The 23,401-nt window shown below is 51.8% G+C and overlaps 1 protein-coding gene across 1 annotated transcript in view; it reads left to right on the forward strand.

The window, feature by feature from the left end:
- MEI1 (meiotic double-stranded break formation protein 1) overlaps positions 1–23,401 on the forward strand; it is a 61,095-nt gene that overhangs the window by 151 nt on the left and 37,543 nt on the right. The window contains exons 2-11 of the mRNA XM_004610726.2: positions 2,844–2,967; positions 4,174–4,224; positions 6,824–6,897; positions 8,501–8,606; positions 9,463–9,666; positions 12,177–12,304; positions 18,527–18,641; positions 19,254–19,370; positions 20,160–20,259; positions 20,365–20,499. Coding sequence (XP_004610783.1) covers positions 2,844–2,967; positions 4,174–4,224; positions 6,824–6,897; positions 8,501–8,606; positions 9,463–9,666; positions 12,177–12,304; positions 18,527–18,641; positions 19,254–19,370; positions 20,160–20,259; positions 20,365–20,499 — 1,154 coding nt within the window. The remainder of the gene's footprint in view (positions 1–2,843; positions 2,968–4,173; positions 4,225–6,823; positions 6,898–8,500; positions 8,607–9,462; positions 9,667–12,176; positions 12,305–18,526; positions 18,642–19,253; positions 19,371–20,159; positions 20,260–20,364; positions 20,500–23,401) is intronic.

Below are 23,401 nucleotides of genomic sequence, written 5' to 3' on the forward strand. Positions count from 1 at the left end.
TCCCGGGCAGTCTGGGGGGGTCCCTGGGGCGGGAGTGCGTTGGGGGCAGCTACGGCCAAGGCAGAGGTGGGGTGTGGGGGGCAGGGGAGGCGGGGCTTTGCTTTTCATTTAATTTTGTATTTTTTCTTAAGTCACCGTGAGGTGGGCCCTCACAGAGCTGCTCAAGGCTGGGTTCCAACCCTGCAGCGCCCCGCACCCATCCAGGGGAGAGATGTGGGCCAGCAGGGTGTGGGGCGCGGGGTGGTCCCCTACTAGCTCCCCGGGGACGACCAGAGATGCTTCCACGCAGCTTTTGGGAGATCATGGTTGTCTGGGGTTGGGCCCGCGTATTTGTGTGTGTGTGTGTGTGTGTGTGCAAAGCAGTGCTCAAGAGTGTCCCGGGACGCTGTGTGTGTGTGTGTGCAAAGCAGTGCTCAGAGTGTCCTGGGATGGGTGTGTGTGTGTGTGTGTGTGTGTGTGTGCAAAACAGTGCTCAGAGTGTCCTGGGACAGTGTGTGTGTGTGTGTGTGTGCAAAGCAGTGCTCAGAGCGTCCCAGGATGGTGTGTGTGTGTGTGTGCAAAGCAGTGCTCAGAGCATCCCGGAATGGGGTGTGTGTGTGTGCAAAGCAGTGCTCAGAGCATCCCGGGATGGGGTGTGTGTGTGTGCAAATCAGTGCTTAGAGTATCCTGGGATGGTGTGTGTGTGTGTGTGTGTGTGTGTGTGTGTTTGCGCGCGCGCCAAAGCAGTGCTCAGAGTGTCCTGGGATGTGTGTGTGTGTGTGTGTGTGTTCAAAGCAGTGCTCAGAGTGTCCTGGGATGGGTGTGTGTGTGTGTGTGTGTGTGTGCAAAGCAGTGCTCAGAGTGTCCTGGGACTGTGTGTGTGTGTGTGCAAAGCAGTGCTCTGAGTGTCCTGGGATGGGTGAGTGTGTGTGTGTGTGTGTGTGTGTGTGTGTGCAAAGCAGTGCTCAGAGTGTCCTGGGACCACTCCCCCAGCTTCGCTGTCCCCGGCCGGCCTGTTGACGGGAAAAGAGCCGCAGACTAAAGCTGGGTGGAGTCTTGGGTTTGATTTCTCGGGGAAGTCTCCTCTTTAGCGCAGCGATGGTAATAATACCTGTTTGGGCTTCCTTCGTCCACTTGGGTTGTTTGTTTGTGTGTATGCTTGTTTGGGGGTCACCCTGGTGGTGCTCAGGGCTTACTCCTGGCTCTGTGCTCAGGGATCATTCCTGCTGGGGCTGAAGAGACCGTATGTGGTGCTAGGGATCCAGCCCACGTCGGTCCCTTGCAAAGCAAGTGTCCTGCCCCCTGCACTGTGACTCAGGCCCCAGCCTCACCAACTCTCCGCATAAAGAGAGCATAGACAGGACTGATTAGGACCAGTTTAGGTGCTGTGTGGAGGCTGTTAGGCGATGAGGAGCCTTAGTTCACATTATAGTTCGAACACAGGGGTTCTTATAGGTCAAGCAGCATTTTTCTCTTGCCAGTTACTAAGAGTGTGGATCTGACAATAGTTTAATGGTTCTTCTAGTAGTATCTTGTAGCTGTATTGGGAAATTTGGTTTAAAATCACTGAGGGATGGGACCAGAGTGATAGTACAGTTGGTAGGGTGTTTGCCTTGCATGTAGCTGACCCGGGTTGGATCCCAGGGCATCTCCTATGGTCCCCTGAGTGCCACCAGGAGTAATTCCTGAGTGCAAAGCCAGGAGTAACCCCTGAGCACCGCCAGGTATGACCCAAAAAGCCAAAATAAAGTAAAATGAACTCACTGCGGGCCAGAGCTACAGTATAGCAGGTGGAGCCTCAGCTTTGCACACAGTCAACCCAGGTTGGATCTCTGGCACCACATATGGTCAGTCTCCTGAGCACCACCAGGACTCATCATCATCATCATCATTCCATTAATCATCGATTTTCTCGAGCGATCTCATTAGCCCTAGCCCTGAGATTTTAGAAGGCTCCCTTTACTCGTCCTTTCCAGTGGTGCCTCACTGGAGGCTCTTTCAGGGTCAGGGGAATGAGACCCAGCATTAGTACTGGTTTTGGCATATGAGTACGCCATGGGAGTTTGTCAGGCTCTTCCATGCGGGCAGGAAACTCTTGGTAGCTTGCCAGGTTCTCCGAGAGGGAGAACTAGGCTATGAGATGTCGCTTCCGGGAGCCTAGTTTTATAGTCTCTGGATGTTGGTCGTTGTTGGGATTACACGGCGCCGGGGGCAGCTTCTGGGTGTGACTGCCTAGCTACTGGAAAATGGGGGATCTGGGCGGAAGAGGCCCAGTCTTGATCCGAGCAGGCTTGGAGATCTCAGCCCTGGGTCCCACACACCTGGGTTCCTCTGCCGGTTCCTTCATGCGTGAGGCTCGTCCGAAGGTGTGGAAAGGGGCCTTGAGCATGGCTGTGGCTGGGTTCCAGAGGTCTTTGGCTGCTGGGGTTTTACTCAGGGCAGGGAGGGAAACTCAGCCCACCCCCTCCAAGGGTTCCCAGTGAAGATAGCCAGGCGTGGAGGTAAGAGACTCTCTGCGTTGCTCTCTTCCAGGAGCTTGGTTTTAATTATTCCACCAAGAATAATTCTTTTTTTTTTTTTTGCTTTTTGGGTCACACCCGGCGATGCACAGGGGCTACCCCTAGCTCTGCACTCAGGAATCACCCCTGGCGGTGCTCAGGAGACCATATGGGATGCTGGGAATTGAACCCAGGTTGGCCGAGTACAAGGCAAATGCCCTACCTGCTGTGCTATCACTCCAGCCCAGGAATAGTTCTTGAGTGCAGAGCCAGGAGCAAGCCCTGAGCACTGCTGGGTATGCCCCCCCCACCCCAAATCACTGAAGCTTGATTCCTATTGGATCTTTTCTCTTCATGTTCCCCAAGGTGGTGCGCAAGAAGCATGTGTTGTCCTGCTTTCGGGATGCCCTCGTGCGACACACGGCCCTTGTCATGCAGCTGGTGGCACAGGAGCAGAAAATTTGTGTGCACCTCATTAACATGCTTTTCGGTGAGATCGAGCAGAACTTTGATATTACTTTTCTAATGCATGAGTTTTGCATGATTAACCTGATTATCGTGTGTTTTTGCTTTTGAGATCATGAAGGAGCAGGCTGGGAAAGATGATTTACACTTTTGCAGTGTAATAATTTAACTTCCCGGCAAATTGGTTTGCTTTCTAAGACTTCTGATGCATCTGTAGAGTAGCTGGGTTTGCTATAGGTAAGAGGTTCTACAAATCCGAATACGAATTGGAAAATGTGTGATCTTTCAATCCCTTCACTGTGGTCTCTGAATAGGATCAGCTCCAGACTGCAGGAGTCTGCCAACTGGGGTGTGACTCTGAGTCACTTTGCCTCTCTTATGCCTCAGTTTTTTCCTGTTTAGGATAAAATGGAGTTTAAGGTCTCTTCTCTTTTGGTGGGGGCTGGTGTTTGGCCACACCCAGTGTGCTCAAGGGCTATTCCTAGTTTCCTGGTACCTAATAAGGGGACCTAATGTGATGCCAGGGATTCAAACTGGGGTTGAGACTGCAGCCAAGGCAAATGCCTTACCACTGTACCATCTCTCCAGTCCAGATGTTCCATCTCTTTATCTCCTTCCCGCCGGCCCTCCCCTCCCCATCTCTTCCCCTCCTTTTGGTGTTTGTGCCACACCGGAAGTGCTTAGGTCTTATTTCTGGCTCTGTGCTTAGGGAGTGATCCCATATATGGTGGTGAGCGGGACCATATATGGTAACAGCCAATTGAAGGCCCATAGGCCACATACAAAAAGTGCTTAACCGCTTTATTATCTTTCCAACCCAGCCGCTTCTTTTATGTAGTTAATATTCTATAGAAGGGGGACACTAACTCATATTGTGTGCTTTTCTCTGCTAAAGGCTTTTCAAGCTTTTAACTGCCAAGAATGTTCTTTAAGGGGAAGAGAACAATCCTCCAGGGTCAGGGAGGTCAACTCCTAACTGGCAGAACTGGAATTTTACCCAGGATCTGTTACAGACTTTGGAGAACACAGTTTCTCTGCTGTGCCACCCTGTCTTTATCCTCTTAAAACCATAGTGGGTCACTGAAAGTCAAGGTATTTGGTGCTGAGGATAGAATTTAGCGGTGACAGTGCTTACAGCTGCTCTTAGTTTTAGAATTCACAGTGTGCCTTTGTGGCTTTGTTTCTCTTTTAACTACTAACCACCCCCCCTCTTATGTCCCTTGTTTCCAAGGACTGTTATGCAAGGCGGAAGACGGGAGTCTCACCAACCTCTGTATCGAGGGTAAGGCGGAACTGTGCACTTGGCCTTTGATACTGGGATGTTGAGCCTGAACTGCAGCTCCGACTCTTTGAGACCTTAGAGGCTAATGAAATGTGTCATTTTAGACACAGGACTCATTTCGTTGTCAATCATGAATTCTGCATTTTTTTTCTTGGTCACTTTCTCTGTGCAGAGTACTGTGACAAATGATAGTAGGAGTACAAATAGATTAAAATATAGTACCTGGCTGCTTAGTTTTCCCAGTGAGGAGGAGAGACTGGCTGGTCAGTAGTGAGAGTCAGTGAGCACTGTTGGAAAGACATGTACAAAACTCTATTTTTAACGCACATGTAATAAAGCGTCGTCAGATGTGTGCATGTAAGTGGTGGTTATGATGTGAAATGACTTGTTTTACCCATAATGGGATTGAGAAGAACGAAGACAATTATTGGGGGTGGGGAGATGATCTTATACAAAGTGCAATAATTCTGTCAGTCAGGATTGAGTTAGTAAACAGAGATCATACCCAATTATTTGAACAGAAAAATAAATACACAACAGCCCTTTTAATACAGAGAATTACTTTTTATTAAAAGAAATGTAATAAGTTACTTCATTACTTTATTATAAATTAATTTACAAATTAATAATGGGGACAGTCACCGTTGGCGGTGCTCAGAACTCACTCCTGATTCTCTGAAGTTCCCAGGCACCCATATGTGCACTGGGATTGAACCAGGGTGAGCTGCAGGCAGAGCACATGCTTTACCTGCTGTCCTATCTCAGACTCCATAAAGAATTATTTACTAGGTAACTATAGAGGGGGAAAATGCAGTTCCACCCTTAGAAATGGGGGACAAAGTGAAGAGACTAGAACTATTAAAAGTTACACATTTATGGAGAAGGGGGCCACATTCATGTAATTCAGAGCTCTGAGGAGAGGCCGCCTGACAGCTACCAGGCTCTGAGCTTGGGGACGAGGCCCGTGGTGCTGGGACCCTAGTCTCTGAGGAAGGACCAGGTGAGGCTGGACAGGTAGGACCGGAGGGATACAGTGAGGCTGGTTCTGGAAAAACTGAACTGGCTCAGCTTTTGTCCTTGGAAAGAACTGCCAGTGCCGGGGCTGAAAGGTCCTCATCGGATCCAGGTAAAGGGGAAGCCGAGAGTTAGTGAAGGGCCTGGAGCAGCCGCTCCCTCCTCTCCCTGCCCTTCTCTGGCCCGCAGCAGCGCAACCTAACCGGGATAGGGGATAGCTCGAACACTGGAATGTGGTTGTCGAGTTTCAGTCCAGCTTTTGAAAGCAAAGTACAAGGATCAAGTTGGAGCTCTGAGACAGAAGGGTAATAACTAGATTGGTTCACTCCCTTGGTGTCCACACCCCCCTTCTGTACATATTTCAAATCCCAAAGAACTCCAACTTTGGTTTTGCCTGGCACGATGTACTGTCCTTTGTACAATGGAGCTCCTCCCCGTCGCTGCTGTCATGAGATTGATGGCACTCATGGGAAGAGTTCCAGAAATACTTCTATCAATGTCTGTGTATCGTGTGTGGACTATGATTCTTGATTTCCAAAACCAGCCACAGCCCTTTCTGAATATTCTGCTCCTGCGGAGTGATTTTTGGGGTGGGGAGGGGCCTCCCAAGCAGTGCTCAGGGTCCTGAGTGCCACTCTTGGAATTGATGGTTTCTGTTTGTTTTGGACCACACCTGGATGTGCACAGAGATCATTCCTGGTGGGGCTCGGGGGACCATATGGGGTGCTGGGGATCGAATCTGGGTTGGCTTCATGAAAGGCAAGTGTTCTTCCTGCTGTATTATCAGGCCTCAGAGGGCCACGCTTGCTTGGCATTACTCAACAACTTGGCTGGAGGGTTGAAAGCTGGGCCCAAAGATGAGCTGGGAACTCCGAGGCCGATCCAGTGGTGCTTGGGGCCCCCAGGGCTACACCTGGCCATGCTAAGGGTCCTCCAGGGTTACACCTGACCATGCTAAGGGGGTCATTTTGAACTCCATTTCTACCAAATGCTTGGAATGTACCTCTGACCACTGAGATAGCTCTCCGGCTCCTAGAGATGAAATTTTGAAGATGACCTTCTACAAATAATAAGGAAAAGAGAGAAAAGGAGCTAATATATATAGGTAATAGATAGATAGATAGATAGATAGATAGATAGATAGATAGATAGATAGATACTCTCCTCTTGTTGTTGCATCCTTAATTGGTCACACAAAGTTAGTAATGTTTATAGTTTTATTTTTCCATGGCCCATTCTGTGTATAAGCTTCCTACGTGCTGCTAATGTCCAGCCTCATTGAGAATCACTGATTTAAATCAGTGGAGAAAGCCTGAAGCCCTTTGGTTTAGATACTCATACATTGTTTAATGTAGCGGATAGAGAAGACTCCTACCCATGGGGTAGGCAAATCACTGCTTTGTACTTGCTTTGAGTCAGACTAAGACAAGTCAATTCTGGGCTGCAGATGTAACTGAGCGGTAGAACTCTTGCATGTGTGAGACCCTAGGTTCAGTCTACACTAAGGGGGAAGAAAAGGGCGAGGTAGATCCTGGGCTCTGGGTTGCCTTCTGATGCTTAGTAATGCTGCTGTGTCTGTGCTCAGTCCTTATCCAGCTCACGACTCAGCTGAAACTCGAGCAGACCGTCCATTGCCTGCTGGATGAGTGCCACAGAGAGGTCAGTAAGCGGCCGTGCGTTCTTGAGTACCTGTCAGGACCCTCCAGCGTTAGCCAGGCTTGCTGGATAGACTGGGAGACCGGGATTCCTGGAGGAAAAGAGACTTAACCGCGGGCACTGAGTCGTTGTGGCATAGTTTGCTCTTTGCAGCTTCCTTCCTGCCCCTTCCAACCCTTCCATTGCTTTCGTCTTTTGGGTATAATCATTGCTTGACTTACTCTCACTTACTCTCTCTGTCTTCCTAAACATAATACGGATTTTCCTTGATTAATCAAGGAAATATATTCACTGCCTCTTAGTGTCATTTTTGGTTTGGATCGTATATTTCATTGAATACTGAAAGTACTTGCTTTGATCAGCATCTTAAATAAATGCGAACCTGTTTTGTGTTTCCCTTTTCTTTTGGGGGGGCGTCACACCCACCGATCCTCAGGGATTACTCCTGGCTCTACACTCAGGAATTACTCCTGACAGTGCTTGGGGGACCACATGGGATGCTGGGAATCGAACCCGGGTCGGCCATGTGCAAGGTGAACTCCCTACCTGCTGTAATATTGCTCCGTTCCCTTGTGTTTTCTTTTGTTTGGACTCCACCTGGCCATATTGGGTAAGGGGGCCGCTACATCTAGCTTGGTGTTCGGGAATCACTCTCAGCAGCATTTGGAGAAACGTGCCATGTGGGGTTCAAGCCTGGATTCTTGCCAGCTGAGCTTGCATTCTCTCTTTTTCCAAGCCGAGCTAGGAGCTCTCTCCCTGGTCCCATAACTTGCTTTCTTCAGTGTAGTCAAAGGCTTCAATTATACATGCAGTTCTTCGGTTAAGATTTAGAAATAGGGGCTGGAGCGATAGCACAGCGGGTGGGGCATTTGCCTTGCATGTGGCAAACCTGGGTTGTATCCTTAGTATTCCATATGGTCTCCTTAGCATCCCATATGGTCTCCTGAGTAATTCCTGAGTGTAGAGCCAGGATTAACCCCTGAGCATCGCCAGGTGTGACCCAAAAAAGATTTATAAATAATATCATAATCATGGGGGCTGGGGCTATCATATAGTGGATGCGATGCTTGCCTTACCTGATCCTTGGCATCCCTTATGTTCCCCTGCCTAAACCCCGAGCATTGCCAGGGGTAGCCCAAAAAACTTAAAAAAAAAAAGATTTAGAAATAATATTATACTCATAGGACTGGAATGATAGCACAGCGGGTAGGGCGTTTGCCTTGCACATGGCCGACCCAGGTTCGATTCCTCCACCCCTCTCGGAGAGCCCGGCAAGCTACCGAGAGTATCCTGCCAGCATGGCAGAGCCTGGCAAGCTCCCCGTGGCGTATTCGATGTGCCAAAAACAGTAACAACAAGTCTCACAATGGAGACGGTACTGGTGCCTGCTCAAACAAATCAATGAGGAACGGGACGACAGTGCAACATATTTTTCTTCTCTCCCCGCTCCCATACCTTTATTGTTGCTGTTGGGATAATCAGGGTTTCTGGTTCCGGGGCACTGGTCACTGGTCACGGTGGGAGAGGTGGGCTGCGGGAGCTGGTGTGTGTCTCTGTGGACATCTGTCTCATCTCACTGACCAACCAGTGTGTATACTTTCTGCAGATGTGTGACATGCCCTCCACGCATGGCAGCCTGGCTCTGCTGACCTTTCTTGGCAAGTTGGTAGACGCCATTCCTGCCGTGGCGGACACGCTTGTGAGGGAGCACAGTGAGTGACCCCTGGGAAGGAGCAGCCTCCCACCCGCTATGTCACTTTTCCGTCCAGCTGGTCCCCTCACTGCCTTCACCTGTCAGGGCCTTATTTTCCTTCTTTGCTCTTTTAGTTTCCTTATTGACAGGTACTCTATGTCAACCAATTTGAGAAGTTAGTTCTTCAATTATGATCTTTTGCTCTTTCTGCTCATTGTTTTGGGAGCGACCTCAGGGCCTGTACCTGGTTCTGTGCTCAGGCCAGACCCCTGGCCATGCACAGGAGCCATATGTCTCGCTGGGGATCTGAACAGGGGGTTGGCTGCATGCCAGGCAAACACCTTACCCCCCATACCATCTCTCCAGCCTTCTGTTCATTGCTTTAACACTGATGAAATACCTCCCAGATAATATCTTTTTTTTTTCTTTTTGGGTCACACAGCGATACTCAGGGGTTACTCCTGGCTTTGCACTCAGGAATTACTCCTGGCGGTGCTTGGGGGACCATATGGGATGCCGGGGATCGAACCCGGGTCGGCCGCGTGCAAGGCAAACGCCCTACCTGCTGTGCTATCGCTCCGGCCCCGATAATATCTTTTTTGAACAGAATGAATTATGTCTGGAATAGAAGCACCTATTTCCGCCCCTTTGTTATCAGTAAGATGTGAAATAATTCCTTCTCACAAAGGACTTACCCAACTGTAAAATCCTTAACTTCTCTAAGCCTTAGTTTTCCCTTTCCCTTAAGTGCCCTGAAAGCATTTATTGTGGGGATTATCAGGGATTACTCCACTGCCCTTTGAGGGTTGTAGTTTGGGGTTTCATTGACTATTGACACTGCAGTGTCCCTCGTCCCTTTGCTGTGTTTCGGACAGGTAGCCTGATGGAGCATCTGTTGCGGGGTGTAGTCTACCCCAGTGAGGAGGTGCAAGCTGCCGTCTGTTACCTCTACGGGAAACTCTTCTCCTCACCAGGAGCCGCTGAGATGCTTTCTGGCCACTTCCGGGAGAAGTTGTGTCCCCTCTTCCTCTCTGCCCTGGACAGTGCCCAGACAAGGGAGCTCCAGGTCAACTGCCTGGGTAAGTCGCGGAGCCGTCGACAGAGGGCAGCTTTTTCTTTTGCTTAGTCCTGGCTCCAGCCCAAGACAGCACACGTGTGAGTCATGTGCTTGGGTGCCACCCCAAAGCCGAGAACAGCTTTTGAGGTCTGGCTTGAGAAATTGAGATATTGATTGCTTTGATGTTGGGGGGGGGGAAGTTTGCTGCTTTTCGAAGATTAGAGACCACGAGGCTGGGTGGTGAGACACAGGCTGCCTGAGAGCTGCCTGCAGTCGCTGTGGGCCCTGACACGGCTCCTGCAGAGGGAGAAGAGGAGAGAAAGTGGGACAGAAGCATTTCTGCCTCCGGACTTCACTGTCTGGCCTGGTGTGTCCTGTTGGTGCTGCCAAGTCGATCTTCATGCTGCGCCCTACATCCTGTCAGCCTCCTAGGTGAAATGTCGGCTTTGGTGCCTCTGGCCCAGGGGGATGGCCCGGTTCTCTGTTGTTATTTGAAGTGCTTTGGGGCCCCAGAGGATCCAGGAAGCCTCTTCTCTCACTGCTTCCTGGGCAACACAAGAGATCCATCAAGTGCTGCTTCTCAGGAACTTTCATAATTTTGTTTTTTGGCGGGGGCCTCACTGAGTGGTGCTCAGGACTTACTCCTGGCACTACACTCAGGGATTATCCTTGGCAGGACTCGGGGGACCATATGGGGTGCTGGGGATTGAACCCGGGTCAGCCAGGCACATGCAGGGCCAGTGCCCTCCTCATTGTGCTCTCTCTCTCTGCCCTGAAGTTTGCATGTTTTGGATACAGTGGGGGCTGCTATGACTGGTCACTGGGTGAGGCCTCGTGTGGAGCAGGAGCTCCCGGGGGTGGCAGGCTGTTTCTATCCTCCGCTCCTCCTTTCTCTCTTTGATTCACTTCAGCCACACCGAGGGAGCAGATCCATTCTGGGTGGGCCTCTGCGGTCAGCCTGGGGTCACTCACAGCTGTGTCAGTTAGGTGTGGCCAGCTGGAGCCCAGGCAGTGACTGGGTGGGATCCCATCAGCACAGTGTCAGAAGTCCTCGCGAGACACAAGCAAAATCAAAGCATAAAAAGAAAGAAGTAAAATAGGTTATAGATGAGTCCATCTTACATAGATGAGTTCATTTTCTTTTTCTTTTTGGGTCACACCCGGCAATGGTCAGGGGTGACTCCTGGCTCTGCACTCAGGAATTACTCCTGGTGGTGCTTGGGGGACCGTGTGGGATGCTGGGAATCGAACCCAGGTCGGCTGCGTGCAAGGCAAACGCCCTCCCCGCTGTGCTATCGCTCCAGCCCCAGATGAGTTCATCTTATATAGAGAAAACTCTAGAGAGTCCACAAATTATGTCACTATCATCCCATTGCTCATCGATTTGCTCGAGCGGGCACCAGTAACATCTCCATCTTGAGACTTGTTACTGCTTTTGGCATATCGAATACGCACGGGTAGCTCGCCAGACTCTGCTGTGCAGGCGAGATACTCTCGGTAGCGGGCGGAAGAATCGAACCTGGGTCAGCCGTGTGCAAGGCAAACCTCTATCGCTGTGCTATCGCTCCAGCCCTGTACAAAATATGTCAAAACTAATAAATGAATTAATCCTATAATCAGTATAGGATACAAAGCCCTTTGTGTTTCTGTCACAGTGAGCGATCTGAGAGAAACGGAGAAAAGCTCTGGAGGCAGCACAGGGACCAGGGATGCAGCATAGGGACCCTGGTCATGGCCCCCACCCGCATGGCTCTCCAGCACTGTGGGCTAGCTCTGGGGGGTCCTGAGCACTGCTGCTGTGTTAAACCAGCCCTGGGGCCTAGCTGGGTGACCTCCAGGTCTCTGGCATGGCCCAAGCAGTTCCGTACCCTCAGATTGCGGCACTGAATACCCAGCGCGATTGGCCGGGTGGCCTTGGGGTTGCCTCCATGCCTTTGAGCACGTCGGGAGTCACCTCCTCAAATTAATAAAACCATTTCTTATTTACGGGAGAGAGAGAGAGAGAGAGGGAGAGAGAGAGAGAGTGGGTAAGGTGTTGGCCTTGTATGAGGTGACCCAGATTCTTTTTTTTTTTTCTTTCTTTTATTTTCTTTTTGGGTCACACCCGGCGATGCACAGGGGTCACTCCTGGCTCTGCACTCAGGAATTACTCCTGGCGGTGCTCAGGGGACCATATGGGATGCTGGGAATTGAACCTGGATCGACTGTGTGCAAGGCAAACACCCTACCCGCTGTGCTATTGCTCCAGCCCCGAGGTGACCCAGATTCTATCCCTGCCCTGCATAGGGTCCCCCAAACGTTGCCAGGAGTGATCCCTGAGCACAGAGCCAGGAATCAACTCTGAGCATTTCCCAGTGTAGGCCCCCAAACAAACAAAGCAACGACAAAAACCCATAAATAAAACCAAAGGGAAAGATTAAAGATGGATAGTTTGAGAGACAGGAAGACATTTCTGGGTCATGTCTGGGCTGCCTTAGGTTGACTCTAGTGCCTGTGCTCGTCTTGACTCACTCCCAGTGCTCTTGTTTCCAGGTCTGCTGAGGCAGCTGCTGAAGTACGACCTGTTCGTGTCTGTGATCATGAGCAAGTCTGCTCTGGTGGGAAGCGCGGGTGTCTCGGGGCCGCCGGCAGCCAGCTCACTGCCCCTGGTCCTGAAAAAGGTAGCTGTCTCCTTCCTGGTCTCGGTCCCCACGGAGGGAACCTGAGTGCTCCTGCCTTGGCCTCATGCTCTACCCTGGCTGTGATTTCCTTCCTTCCTCCCTCCTTCCCTCCTCTCCCCTCCCTCCCTTCTTCCCTCCCCCCTCCCTCTTCTGGTTTTGCATTCAGGAGTGACCCCTGGCAGTGCCTGGGGGAAATATGGGATACTGGGGATCACACCCAGGTCAGCCATGTGGAAGGTCAGCGTGCTCCCCGCTGTACGATCGCTTGGACCCTGGCCGTGATTTTCCAGGTGTTTCTGAACTGGCCAGAACAGTGCTCTTTGAGAAGACTCAAAGTCGGTTTCTTCTCAGTTGTATATCCGCCGGCATGTCCTTCCCTTCACATCAGGGCTCAGGGAGAGTGAAGGGTGTCTGCGGCGACAGAAACACATACTTCCATCGTTTCAGGGGGAAATTCAAGTTGGGCTCTTTGAGCTGCTTACTTGGACTCTGCTCGTCCTTCTCACCTCCCATCCTTGGCCGGCCACACACAGCTCTCCCCCCCCCACCCCTGCGATGCCGCCTCCGTCCCGGGAAGCCTTCCCCTGGCCTTGCTCAGCTCATTTCTGGTTCTGCCTTCTGAGTCTCTGGGGCTCCCTGTGACTTGGGTTCCCTTAGGCAGGTTGTACCCCTTTGCTAGAATGTTATTACCTGTATTGTATTTAATTAACTTGGAGCCTTTTCTTTTCTTTTTTTTGGGGGGGGTTCACACCTGGTGGTGCTCAGGGGTTGCTCTTTTTTTCTCTTCTTTTGGCGCTACACCCGGCTGTGCTCAGGGGTTACTCCTGGCTCTGCACTCAGAAATCGCTCCTGGTTGGTGCTCCGGGGACCATATGGGAAGCTGGGGATTGAACCTGGATCTTCTGGGAGCAAGGCAAATGCCCTCCCCGCTGCGCTATTTCTCCGGCCCCATAGGGGCTCCTCTTGACTCAGTACCCAGGGGTTGCTCCAGCAGCTCTCATGAGCCCACCTTCTGCATGCAAAGCACATGTATGTCCCATCGCTTCTGCATGCAAAGCACATGTATGTCCCATCTCTCTGAGCCGCCTCCCTGGACCCAGTGGGGGTGCTTCGGGCAGATTCTGAGTGTGGCAGGGCTCTCCCCAGTGCTCAGCACAGGGCGTGGCAGAGTGGCTTTCTGGTCTGGTTTTGCTCTGGAGACAACACACCGGAGAGTGCTTGGGGCTGTTCCTGTCTCTGTGCTCAGGGGTCACTCCTGGTGGTGCTCCCGGGATTGTGTGGTGCTGGGCACTAAATAAGGGTTACCCACATGCAAAGCATGTGCTCAGCCTTCGGCTCCATCTCCCTGGTTTCTGGCAGAGCTGCTGACTCTCGTTTGACAGTGGTTGAACAGACTATGGTGCTTCTGCAAAGAGCAGGGGCCCCGCTCAGAAATGGGGAGGGGTACGTGGTAGGCGTTAGAGGCCAGAGCTCCCTGTCACTCCTGCTCCCAGGACGCCTCTCAAATGGCCCGTGCATTTTCTCCAAGCCAGGAAATCCCCTTTGTTACTCTGTGTTCATTTCTCTGCTGCCGTCCAGAGTTTACTGGAGCCCCTGGTCAGAGCCCCTGGGCTTGGGCCTGGCAAGGATACAGGAATTGTGCCCTGCAAGGCACCGAGGCACCGGGATAGCAGAGAGGAGAGAGCACGTCCCCGATCGAGAGTGCTCTGAAACACGGGTGCTTGCTGTGCAGCCCCCAGCCTACGGGCGTGTGTGGAGACTGCTTTTCATTGGTGACTTTGGATCATTGAGGACTCTGTTTTACTACAGCACCCAGCAAGCTTGGGATGAGGGCGAGCTGAAGGGGCATTTGGCACAGGTGCCTAAGGTGCACAAGGGCACCCTAAAATACTTAGCAGTCAATGTTGTAATGTAGTCCTTAAAGGAATTTTCAGGTCTGGAGCGAAGTACAGCAGGTTGGGCATTTGCCTTGCATGCAGCCAACTTGGGTTCGATTCCCAGCATCCCATATGGTCCCATGAGCCAGGAGTAATTCCTGAGTGCATGAGCTAGGAGTAACTGCTGAGCATTGCTGGGTGTGTGACCCAAAAATAAAAATCAAAAAATGATTTTCAAAAGGGTCAGGGAGCTAGTATCACTAGTGGTTGAGGCACTTGCCTTATATGCAGCAACACTGATTTGGATCCCTGGTACCACTCATGGTCCCCCCAAGCACCGCCAAGAGTGATCCCTGAGCACAGAGCCTTCTGGGTGGGACATTGCTGGGTGGGACCCAAAAACCAAAAAAATTTTTTAAGCATAAAAATTAATGGAGAATACATGATGAGCAAAGTATGAAGATTTAGTGTGTTTTTTTTTTCTTTTTGGGTCACACCCGGCGATGCACAGGGGTTACTCTTGGCTCTATGCTCAGGAATTACTCCTGGTGGTGCTCAGGAGACCATATGGGATGCTGGGAATAGAACCCAGGTCGGCCACATGCAAGGCAAATGTGCTACCCGCCATGCTATTGCTCCAGCCCAAAGTATGAAGATTTAAAAGGTAAGGGCAGCATGGGTTGGAGAGGTAGCTCAGAGGCCTAGAGTGCATGTTTGCATGCTGCAGCTGGATGCAGTCTTCAGATCCATTCAGATCCATGGTGTCCCTTGCACAGTGCCAGGAGAAATCAAGAGCACTGAGTGGGTAGGTGCCAGTACGAGAGAGAGAGAGAGAGAGAGAGAGAGAGAGAGAGAGAGAGAGAGGAGAGAGAGAGAGAGAGAGAGAGAGAGAGAGAGAGAGAGAGAGAGAGAGAGAGAGAGAGAGAGGAGGGCAGAGAGAAGAGAGTTGTTTTTTTTTTTTTTGCTTTTTGGGTCACACCTGGCGATGCACAGGGGTTACTCCTGGCTCTGCACTCAGGAATTACCCCTGGCGGTGCTCAGGGGACCCTATGGGATGCTGGGATTTGAACCCGGGTTGGCCGCGTGCAAGGCAAACGCCTTCCCCGCTGTGCTATCACTCCAGCCCGAGAAGAGAGATTCTTAAACCTCCATTCAGACATTTTTGTAATTGCCAAAATCTAATGCTATTCCTTTCTTCTATTGTCTAAAGATTATCCCAAACTTCAGGTCCCTGGGAATATATTTCAGTGATTGTGTAGTGCTGTTGGCAGGGTCAGCCGATCATTTGTTTCATCAGATACCTACTGAGCAGCAGTTCCCAGCGTTAGGCATTAGTGACCTGTCGGGCACCGGGACTGTCCCGGCGTGTTAGTGAGGCCTTGCCTTTGCACAGTAGGGAGGGGAAGGCGGACAAGAAAGTCAGTAATTACAGACTGTGAGAAGGGCTAGGAAGGAATTGGAGAGAAGGTGGGAGAGGAGAGCGAGCACCTACAGTCCTGTGGTCAGGCCAGACTGCTCTGAAGGCCTGACATTTAGCTGACATTTGAAACATCCAAACAATTCCCAACCTCCCCGGGATGCTGGGAATATGGTCAGGTCAAGGGCCTGCCTTGCATGCAGGAGGCTGTGTTAAGTCTCAGGCTGGGAAAGAAAAGCAACGGCGTGCCTCAGTTATGCCGCAGTGACAGTGAAGCGGAAATGTTGGAAGAAAGGGAGCTGGTGATGTGCCGAGTGAGCAGGAAAGCGTCTGGCACGGGGAAGAACGAGGGAGACGAGAGGCTGGGAGCTGTTACTGTGTTCCCCAAACTGGGAGACCTGTGGGGGCCCAGGGGGGCTGGAGGTGAAAGGGCGTTTGCCTGAAGTGGCTTGAATGGGACTGGAGATCAAGCCTGAGAACTCAGTTATCAAGTCTTAATATTTAGGAAATGTTTTTGGGTTTTGGATGATACCCAACTGTGCTGGTGGGGTCTGCTCCTGGCTTTGCGGGGTCAGCTGCATGCAAGACAAATCCCTGTACTACCTTAATTAAGATTTCTAAAAGATATGTTCTCGTAATGTTATGATGGAAAGATAGGGTTGGGATGTATTTCAGTATAATAAGGAACGTTCATTTTGAACCAGAACTCTTGTTCATTGTTTTGCCTGATGGATAAATATATTTTTCTTAGACACATTTCCCCCCACCCCCCCACATTTCACAGCTCTGAAATTGGGAGACATTTTACCATCAATGATGTGTCATAGTTTAATTATAGCTCTTTTCCTTTTTCAGTACTACATGAAATAATGGTTTGCTTGACATCAGTAGCATCTTAAAATACAGTACTTCATTTCCTTTATAAAAGAAATCAAGATAGTGATTAACTTCTAGAAATCCTTTTGCGTCCCAGCAGAAGTTGCTTATGTGTCTGTTTATTAGTCCAGTGTAACTGAATCAGTCTAGACATCTTGCAGTCCTCAGCTGCCCTTTACTAGACATGAACATCACTGTCCTTTCCCTTTGAAGCTTAAAATCAGACGACCTTTCCCCCCCACTTCCTTTCATTTATTGGGGGAGGCACACTCACCTGTGGCCAGGGGGTTACTGCTGGCTCTGCACTTACGAATCACTTCTGGAAGTGCCGGGGGCCATGTGGGATGTGGAGGATGATATTGATGGGGCTCAGGGGACCATATGGTATGCTAAGGACCAAAGGCAAGTACCCTGCCCACTGTATTATCTCTCTTGCCCCTCATTGAAATGTTTTGAGTAGAGTAATAGTCTGATCTAGAATTCTAGTGGGGTACATCTCTCTTGTAGGAAGTTTCCTAGATTTGGTCTTGGTTGACCTGTTTTTGCCTAGTTCTTGTCACTTATTAGCTATGGGGCTGTTGATTAGTTGTGGGGTTCATTAACATGAGCTTTTATCCCTCCTGTGTATGCTGAGGGTACCTCAAATAACCCTTAGATTCAGTGACTCATGTCTACCTATACCCCTAGCTGGGAGTTTTTGTTGGATTTTTTTTTATTTTTGCAATGTTTATACATTTAATTTTCATTAAGTAGTTCACAGTGGTTCATTACAGATAATATTCAAACATCCACCTAGCCAGCAAGCATCTTCTGACCACAATAAGAGGGAAGTGTGTAAAGGTTGTTGATTTCGTTGTGGGGCCCGTTAAACCTGTATATAAGAGAACACAAGCAAGTATGTTAAAACCAAACACATGTGTGTTGCTTTAGGTACATAAGTGGGCTATAAGAGGTGTGGCCGAGTGATCCAGGAAAAACTGTGTCGCTCTCTTCTGGGAGCTTTGTTTTATAGTCTCTGGATCTTGGCCATTGATGAGATTACATGGTGCCAGGGGCAGTTTGTGGGTGTGACTGCCAAGCTATTGGAAAAATGGGGATCTGGGTGGAGGAGGCCCAGTCCTGATCTGAGCAGACTTGGAGATCTCAGCCACAGGTCCCACATACCTGGGTTTCTCTCTTGGTTCCCTCATGGGTGAGGCTCGTCCGAGCGTGTGGAGAGTGGCCTTGAGTATGGCTGCGGCTTTGTTCTGGTGGTTTTTGGCTGTTGGGGCTCTACTTGGGGTGGGGAGGGAAACTCAACCCTCCCCCCACCCCAAGTGGGCCCTGGTGAAGACAGCCTGGCGAGGGGGCAGGAGATTCTGTGCTAGCTAGGAGTTTCTAACAGTGAAAGGAGAGCGAGTGAAACCAGCAGGAGAGAAAGAGTGTGGGGCCAGGCGCCAGGGCTGCCAGCCCACACTTCTATGAGTGCTTCCTCAGGGGACCCGCGGGCTGCTCCGGATTCCTCACAGGAGCAGGGCCGCCTTCGGGGAAGCTCGGGAAACTCAGGGCAGGGTTTGTGCAAGGGCTGGTCAGTCATGCAGGTCCCGCTGCCAGGCGCCCAGGATAGACGGTGCACAGCTTGGGCACAGCCGGCCATGCTCGCTGTGGGGACCCTCCCGAAATCCAGCTTCTCCACCCGGTCAGAGGCCAGCCTTGTAGGCAGAGCTTTCTAGAACCAACTATTCCTGTTCTGCGTACTCTGAGTGGGCCTCACACAGACCCTCTCCTCGAGTCTCAGCCCTGCTGCAGACAGCAAGAGCAAAGGAAGTCCTGTCAGGGAAGGCTGTCCCCTCCAGATGGCGCCTGTGCGAGTGCCTCTGTGGGTTTGGGATTGTTTAGTTTCTCCCCTGGTGCTCGCAGAGCACTGTTGGGAGGGACCTTCTGTGGTGGAGTGCAGGAGGGATGCAGACATCCCTGAGGTTCTCTGAAGGGTTTGGGGTTCTAGAGGCACTCGGCTCACTTCCTCCTGTCAGCCTGACTCTCGGGGACACGGTTTGCTGCCTGTTTCTCCAGCTCCTCCTCTCGAGAGACGAGACCCTGCAGGTGGCCAGCACGCACTGCATCGCCGCGGTGCTCGTCCACTCCCCCGCACAGCACGCTCCGGCCTTCCTCCACGCTGACATCCCAGGTAAGGCCCTGCTCGCCCTCTCCTCTGACGACCCCGGAGGCCAGCAGTGGGCCTGTTGGGGGCTGCAGGTGTCTGCTGTCACCTCCAACCTTTCGTTCGTGATCTTTGTCCTTCCTCGGGTCCTGGCGTGTGGTGTGGGTGCACTGCCCACAGGGCCCCATTTGGGTGCTCGCAGTCACTGTTCAAAGAACAGGGAAATGAGGGCTCCGAGAAGGGAAACCGCTGGCTGGAGGGGACAAGGCCAGTCATCAGTGGGTCAAGGATATATCACTGTATCACTGTCATCCCAGTGCTCACTGATTTGCTCGAGCGGGCACCAGTAACGTCTTTGTTAAGTAGAGGACAGACGGAGGCCAGGTTACTGTCAGGGTGCCCAGCCTGTGCGGCTGCAGAGTCGGGACCCACCGTCCCTAGCGAGGCCGGGGCTCCAGCCTGTCTCGACAGAGCCCTGCTCCCCCCCAGGCTTGCCTTCCAGCTCACCATCTCGTCTGTAGCGCGGGTGTGTGAAGAGATGAAGTGGCAGGCGGGAGGTGCTGGCTCCCGGGAGGCCCCGGGGGGAGGGAGCACGAGCCTGTCCCTGTCGCTGACCGCTTTCCCCGTTTCCTTGGACAGAGTTCCTCTTCGAGCATCTGTCCTCTCCCAGCGACGTGCTTGTCTGGTCCAGCTACAACTGCCTGATCCTCCTGGCAGAAGAGCCGCTCTTCTTCTCCAAGTGCCACACGGTGTACGGTCGGTAGTGGCCGGGCAGCAGCCACGTGGTGGGGACTTGCTGGAGGGTTGTGCTGGACCGGCCACTCCGGTCCCCTCAGATTCCGTCTGCAGGCGTGCTGCCTCTCACGGCTGAGGAACGTGCGTTCAGCCAGGCGAGGGCATGCTACTAGCCACTCAGTGAATTCCTCCCGTGCCCGAGAGGGACTTTATTATTTAATGATTTAATTATTAAATTGTTTTGTTTTGTTTGGGCCACACCCAGCAGTGCTCAGGGCTTACTCTTGGCTCTCTGCTTGGGCACCACTCCTGGCAGGGCTCAGGACACCCTATGGCATGCCAGGAATTGAACTCAGCTCAGCTGCGGCTCTGGCCCTGACAGGGACTTTCTCAAACCACATCTGCATTTGAGAGAGCCTTCAGTCATCTGTCTTCTGTACTGTTCCTAGACGCCAGCTGGGGCCTAGAGACTTAGAGATGTGGAGCAGGCGGTCCCTCCGTCTGGAAGTTGACAGGAGTACAGGGACAGAAGGAACAGGAAGGCTCTTAGCTCTGCCCGAGTGGATCCGGGAAGGCTGCCTGGAGGAAGGGAATTCTGATCTGATATCCTGGAAGAATAGCATCTTCTGGTGGAGAAGCTTTAGTTCATCTAGCTCACCTGGTGGCTTTCACCCAGGGCCTGTGCTAAGCACTTGTTGTACTGGATCTGGGATTAACCGAAGCAAGCGAGAGAAGGCGCCATAGCTGAGCTTTGTGCAGGCCCTCTGGCCGCTGTGAGAGGGTGAGCCTGGTCCCTGGTCTCTGCCTTAGGGATCGAGTCCGTGGTGCAGAGCCTGCAGAGAAGCCTGAGGACCAACAACCCAGAGCTGCACAAGCAGGGCCTGCTGCTGTTGGCTGAGATCCTGACTCGGTGAGCCCAGCCTGCAGGGGCGCAGCGAGAGAGCAAGGGGGCCCTTGAGCCCTGTGCCCGGAGCTCGCCCCCTCACGCCGCGTGTCCCCGTGCACTGTCCCCCAGGCAGCCCGAGGAGATCAGGCTGTTCAGCAGCGCCGCCCTGTGCGCTGACACCAGCCGAGCCCTCCAGGAGGCGGTGAGCAGCCCGGTGCTGGAGGTGGCGGCCGAGGCCGTGAAGGCCACGTCGGCCTTTCTGAGGTGAGGGGCCCGGTGCGCCGTCGAGGGAGGTTCTTCCTGCACTTCTGCTTTGCTCTCTTTTTCTGGGACCCTTCCGTTACGGGATGGCCCAGACTGGGCCTTGAAGTCTGCTTTGTTTTCTGACAGTTTTCCCTGTTGTCACTGCAAAAGGATGGTCTTCACTGGGTGAATTGGGGGTGGTCTCCCAGACAGTCCTTCTCGGGCCCTTCCTTGGGGGTTCTCAGCCAGCTGAGTCAGGGGCTTGGTACCAAGACTTCAGGGTGCCCGGACCGCCCTGCTGCTCTCCAGGACTTGGGGGACCCCATGGTGCCCGGATCACCCTGGGCTTGGCAGCACGCAAGGCAAGTGCCTTCATCCTGTCCTCTCTCTGGCCTCTGGGAGGTTTTCTTGGCTTTGTCTTTCAGTCTTTCTCTTGGGTTCTCCCTGTGTTCATGTTTTTAATATGGAAGTGTTCTTTTTAGTTCTTTATGCTTCCCCGCCCCCCAAATAGTACTTTATTTTGCATTTATTTCATGGATATGATTTTTTTTTTCCTGTGCCAGGAATTGAACCTAGGGCCTCACAGATACAAGGCCAAATCCCAGCCCAGAATTCTTAAAATTTAAGGGAGGATTTTGTAAAAGTAGTCATTTTCTTTCAGTTGCTTTTGTTTGTTTGTTTTGTTTTTCGATGCATAATGTTTGACTGACTTATTTTTCAGGGTGGGCACTAAAAAATGTACGTGAGGCTTCTGCGCACGACAGGGAGTTGTAGATGATCGGCTGCAGCAGGGGGGCACGGCCTGAGAGTTTGCTGAGGAAGGACCTGGGTGGGCTGCAGCAAGGGGGCACGGGCTGAGGGATTGCTGAGGAAAGCCTTAGTGCCAATCCTGTTTGGTCTTAGGCTGTCTGGTTGGCAGAGGGCGGACCCCAGTGTCCTGCAGAGGAGGTGCGCCTGGTGCTCCCGCCCTGGGAACAGAGTAGAGCGTCTCCGTGTCCCTCCTCCCACTGCATCCAGTACAGAGCCTCTCTGGGCGCTGAGGCTCTTTGGTTGACCTTAGAGAATAAACCTCCAGTTTTCTGCCTTTGGGGGTAGTGCTTTGCTGTAAAAGTGGAAGAAACTGGTCCAGTTGTTTCTGTTTGGAGGTGCCATATCCTGCTTTGTGCAGGGGACCACGCACTGCAGGAGACCCACCTGGGGCACCTACATACACTTCAGTCCTTGAGCCGTCCTTCCAGCCCCCAGATCATTTTAAATTTATTATTAGTATTAGCTATACTAATATGTATACTAATACGATAGGTCTCATTCCCCTGACCCTGAAAGAGCCTCCAGTCGTTGGGAAAGACGAGTAAGGAGAGGCTGCTAAAATCTCAGGGCTGAGTGTAATAGAGACGTTACTGGTGCCCGCTCGAATAAATCAACGAGCAATGGGATGACAGTGATACAGTGATTAGTATTAGCAAGCTACCGAGGGTATCCCGCCTGCACGGCAGAGCCTGACAAGCTACCCGTGGCGTATTTGACATGCCAAAAACAGTAACAACAAGTCTCACAATGGAGATGTTACCAGTGCTTGCTCGAGCAAATCGATGAACAACGGGATGACAGTGATACAGTGATACAGTGATTAGTATTATATTTGATTTGGGGGCCATGCCTGGCAGTGATCAGGCCTTATTCCTGGCTCAGTGCTCAGGGATCACACCTGGCAGGGTTTGGGGGACCTTATGGGGTGCTTGGGATTGAACCTGGGTCAACCATGTGCAATGCAAGCGCCTTGCCCACTGTATTACTTTTCTGGGCCCCCAAGTATTGAACTTTCTATCCAGGTGCATTGAATATTGCTGGGGTGACCCCGGGTTCTCTGAGCACTGCTTGGGAATAGCCCCCAAACAAAAAAAACAAAGAAAATGTGGGTCTTTTTCCATAGTTTTAGAAACTGGAAAACAAATCAATATGACTGGACCGAAATCAAGGTGTCTCCAGGATCGCCCGTCCGTCCTGAGGCTCCCAAGAACAATCCTTCCTTGCCTCTTGTGGCCCTTGGCTGGTGACCCCGCCACTCCAGTGTTGCCTCTCTGATCGCATGGTTATTTTCTCTATGTATCTGTGTTCTGTCTCACGCTGACTTATCTCAGAGATGCTTGTGATAGCATTCAGGGCTCACCTGGATAGCTTCAACATTTCCAAATCTTAGATTAATAGAATATGGGAAATTTTAGTCATGTAACATCATGTTCCGTCTTGGAGGAAGCCCGCATTCAGCCACTCCAGAGCTGGGCTGAGTGGCAGACGACGTCACCCGCTGCTCGAACCCTTACTCCATAAGCCTCGGGCTCAGTCTGCCAGTGCTGCCAGAGTGAAAGAATGAAATTGAGGGCTGGGGAGAGAATACAGGGGTTAAGACGCTTGTCTGACATGCAGTTGGTCCCATTTCCCTGGTGCTATGTATGATCCTGAGCATCATAGGAGTGACCCCTGAGCACAGAGCCGGGAGTAGCCCCTGAGCACTCCTGGGTGAGTGCCTGTTGGTCACGTCTGAGATGCTGGGATCTGCTGCAGGCTCACAAAGGTTGCTCCCAATGTTGCTCAGAGAACCACGTGGTGCTGGGGCTTAAAGCGCGGCCCCCTGAATCCTACCATGCACTCAGCTCCCGGAGTCATCTCTCCGGCCCCCTCAGTCACCTCTCGTCTTCTATTTCTTTTTTCTTTTTTTTTTTTCTTTTTGGGTCACACCCAGCGACGCTCAGGGGTCACTCCTGGCTCTACACTCAGGAATTACCCCTGGCCGTGCTCAGGGGACCATATAGTATGCTGGGAATCGAACCCGGGTCAGCCGCATGCAAGGCAAACGCCCTACCCGCTGTGCTATCACTCCAGCCCCTCTCGTCTTCCGTTTCTTGAACACAGCAACTTGTAC

This window comes from Sorex araneus, chromosome 6 (assembly GCF_027595985.1).
Source record: "Sorex araneus isolate mSorAra2 chromosome 6, mSorAra2.pri, whole genome shotgun sequence".
In the NCBI taxonomy this organism is placed as follows: Eukaryota; Metazoa; Chordata; class Mammalia; order Eulipotyphla; family Soricidae; genus Sorex; species Sorex araneus.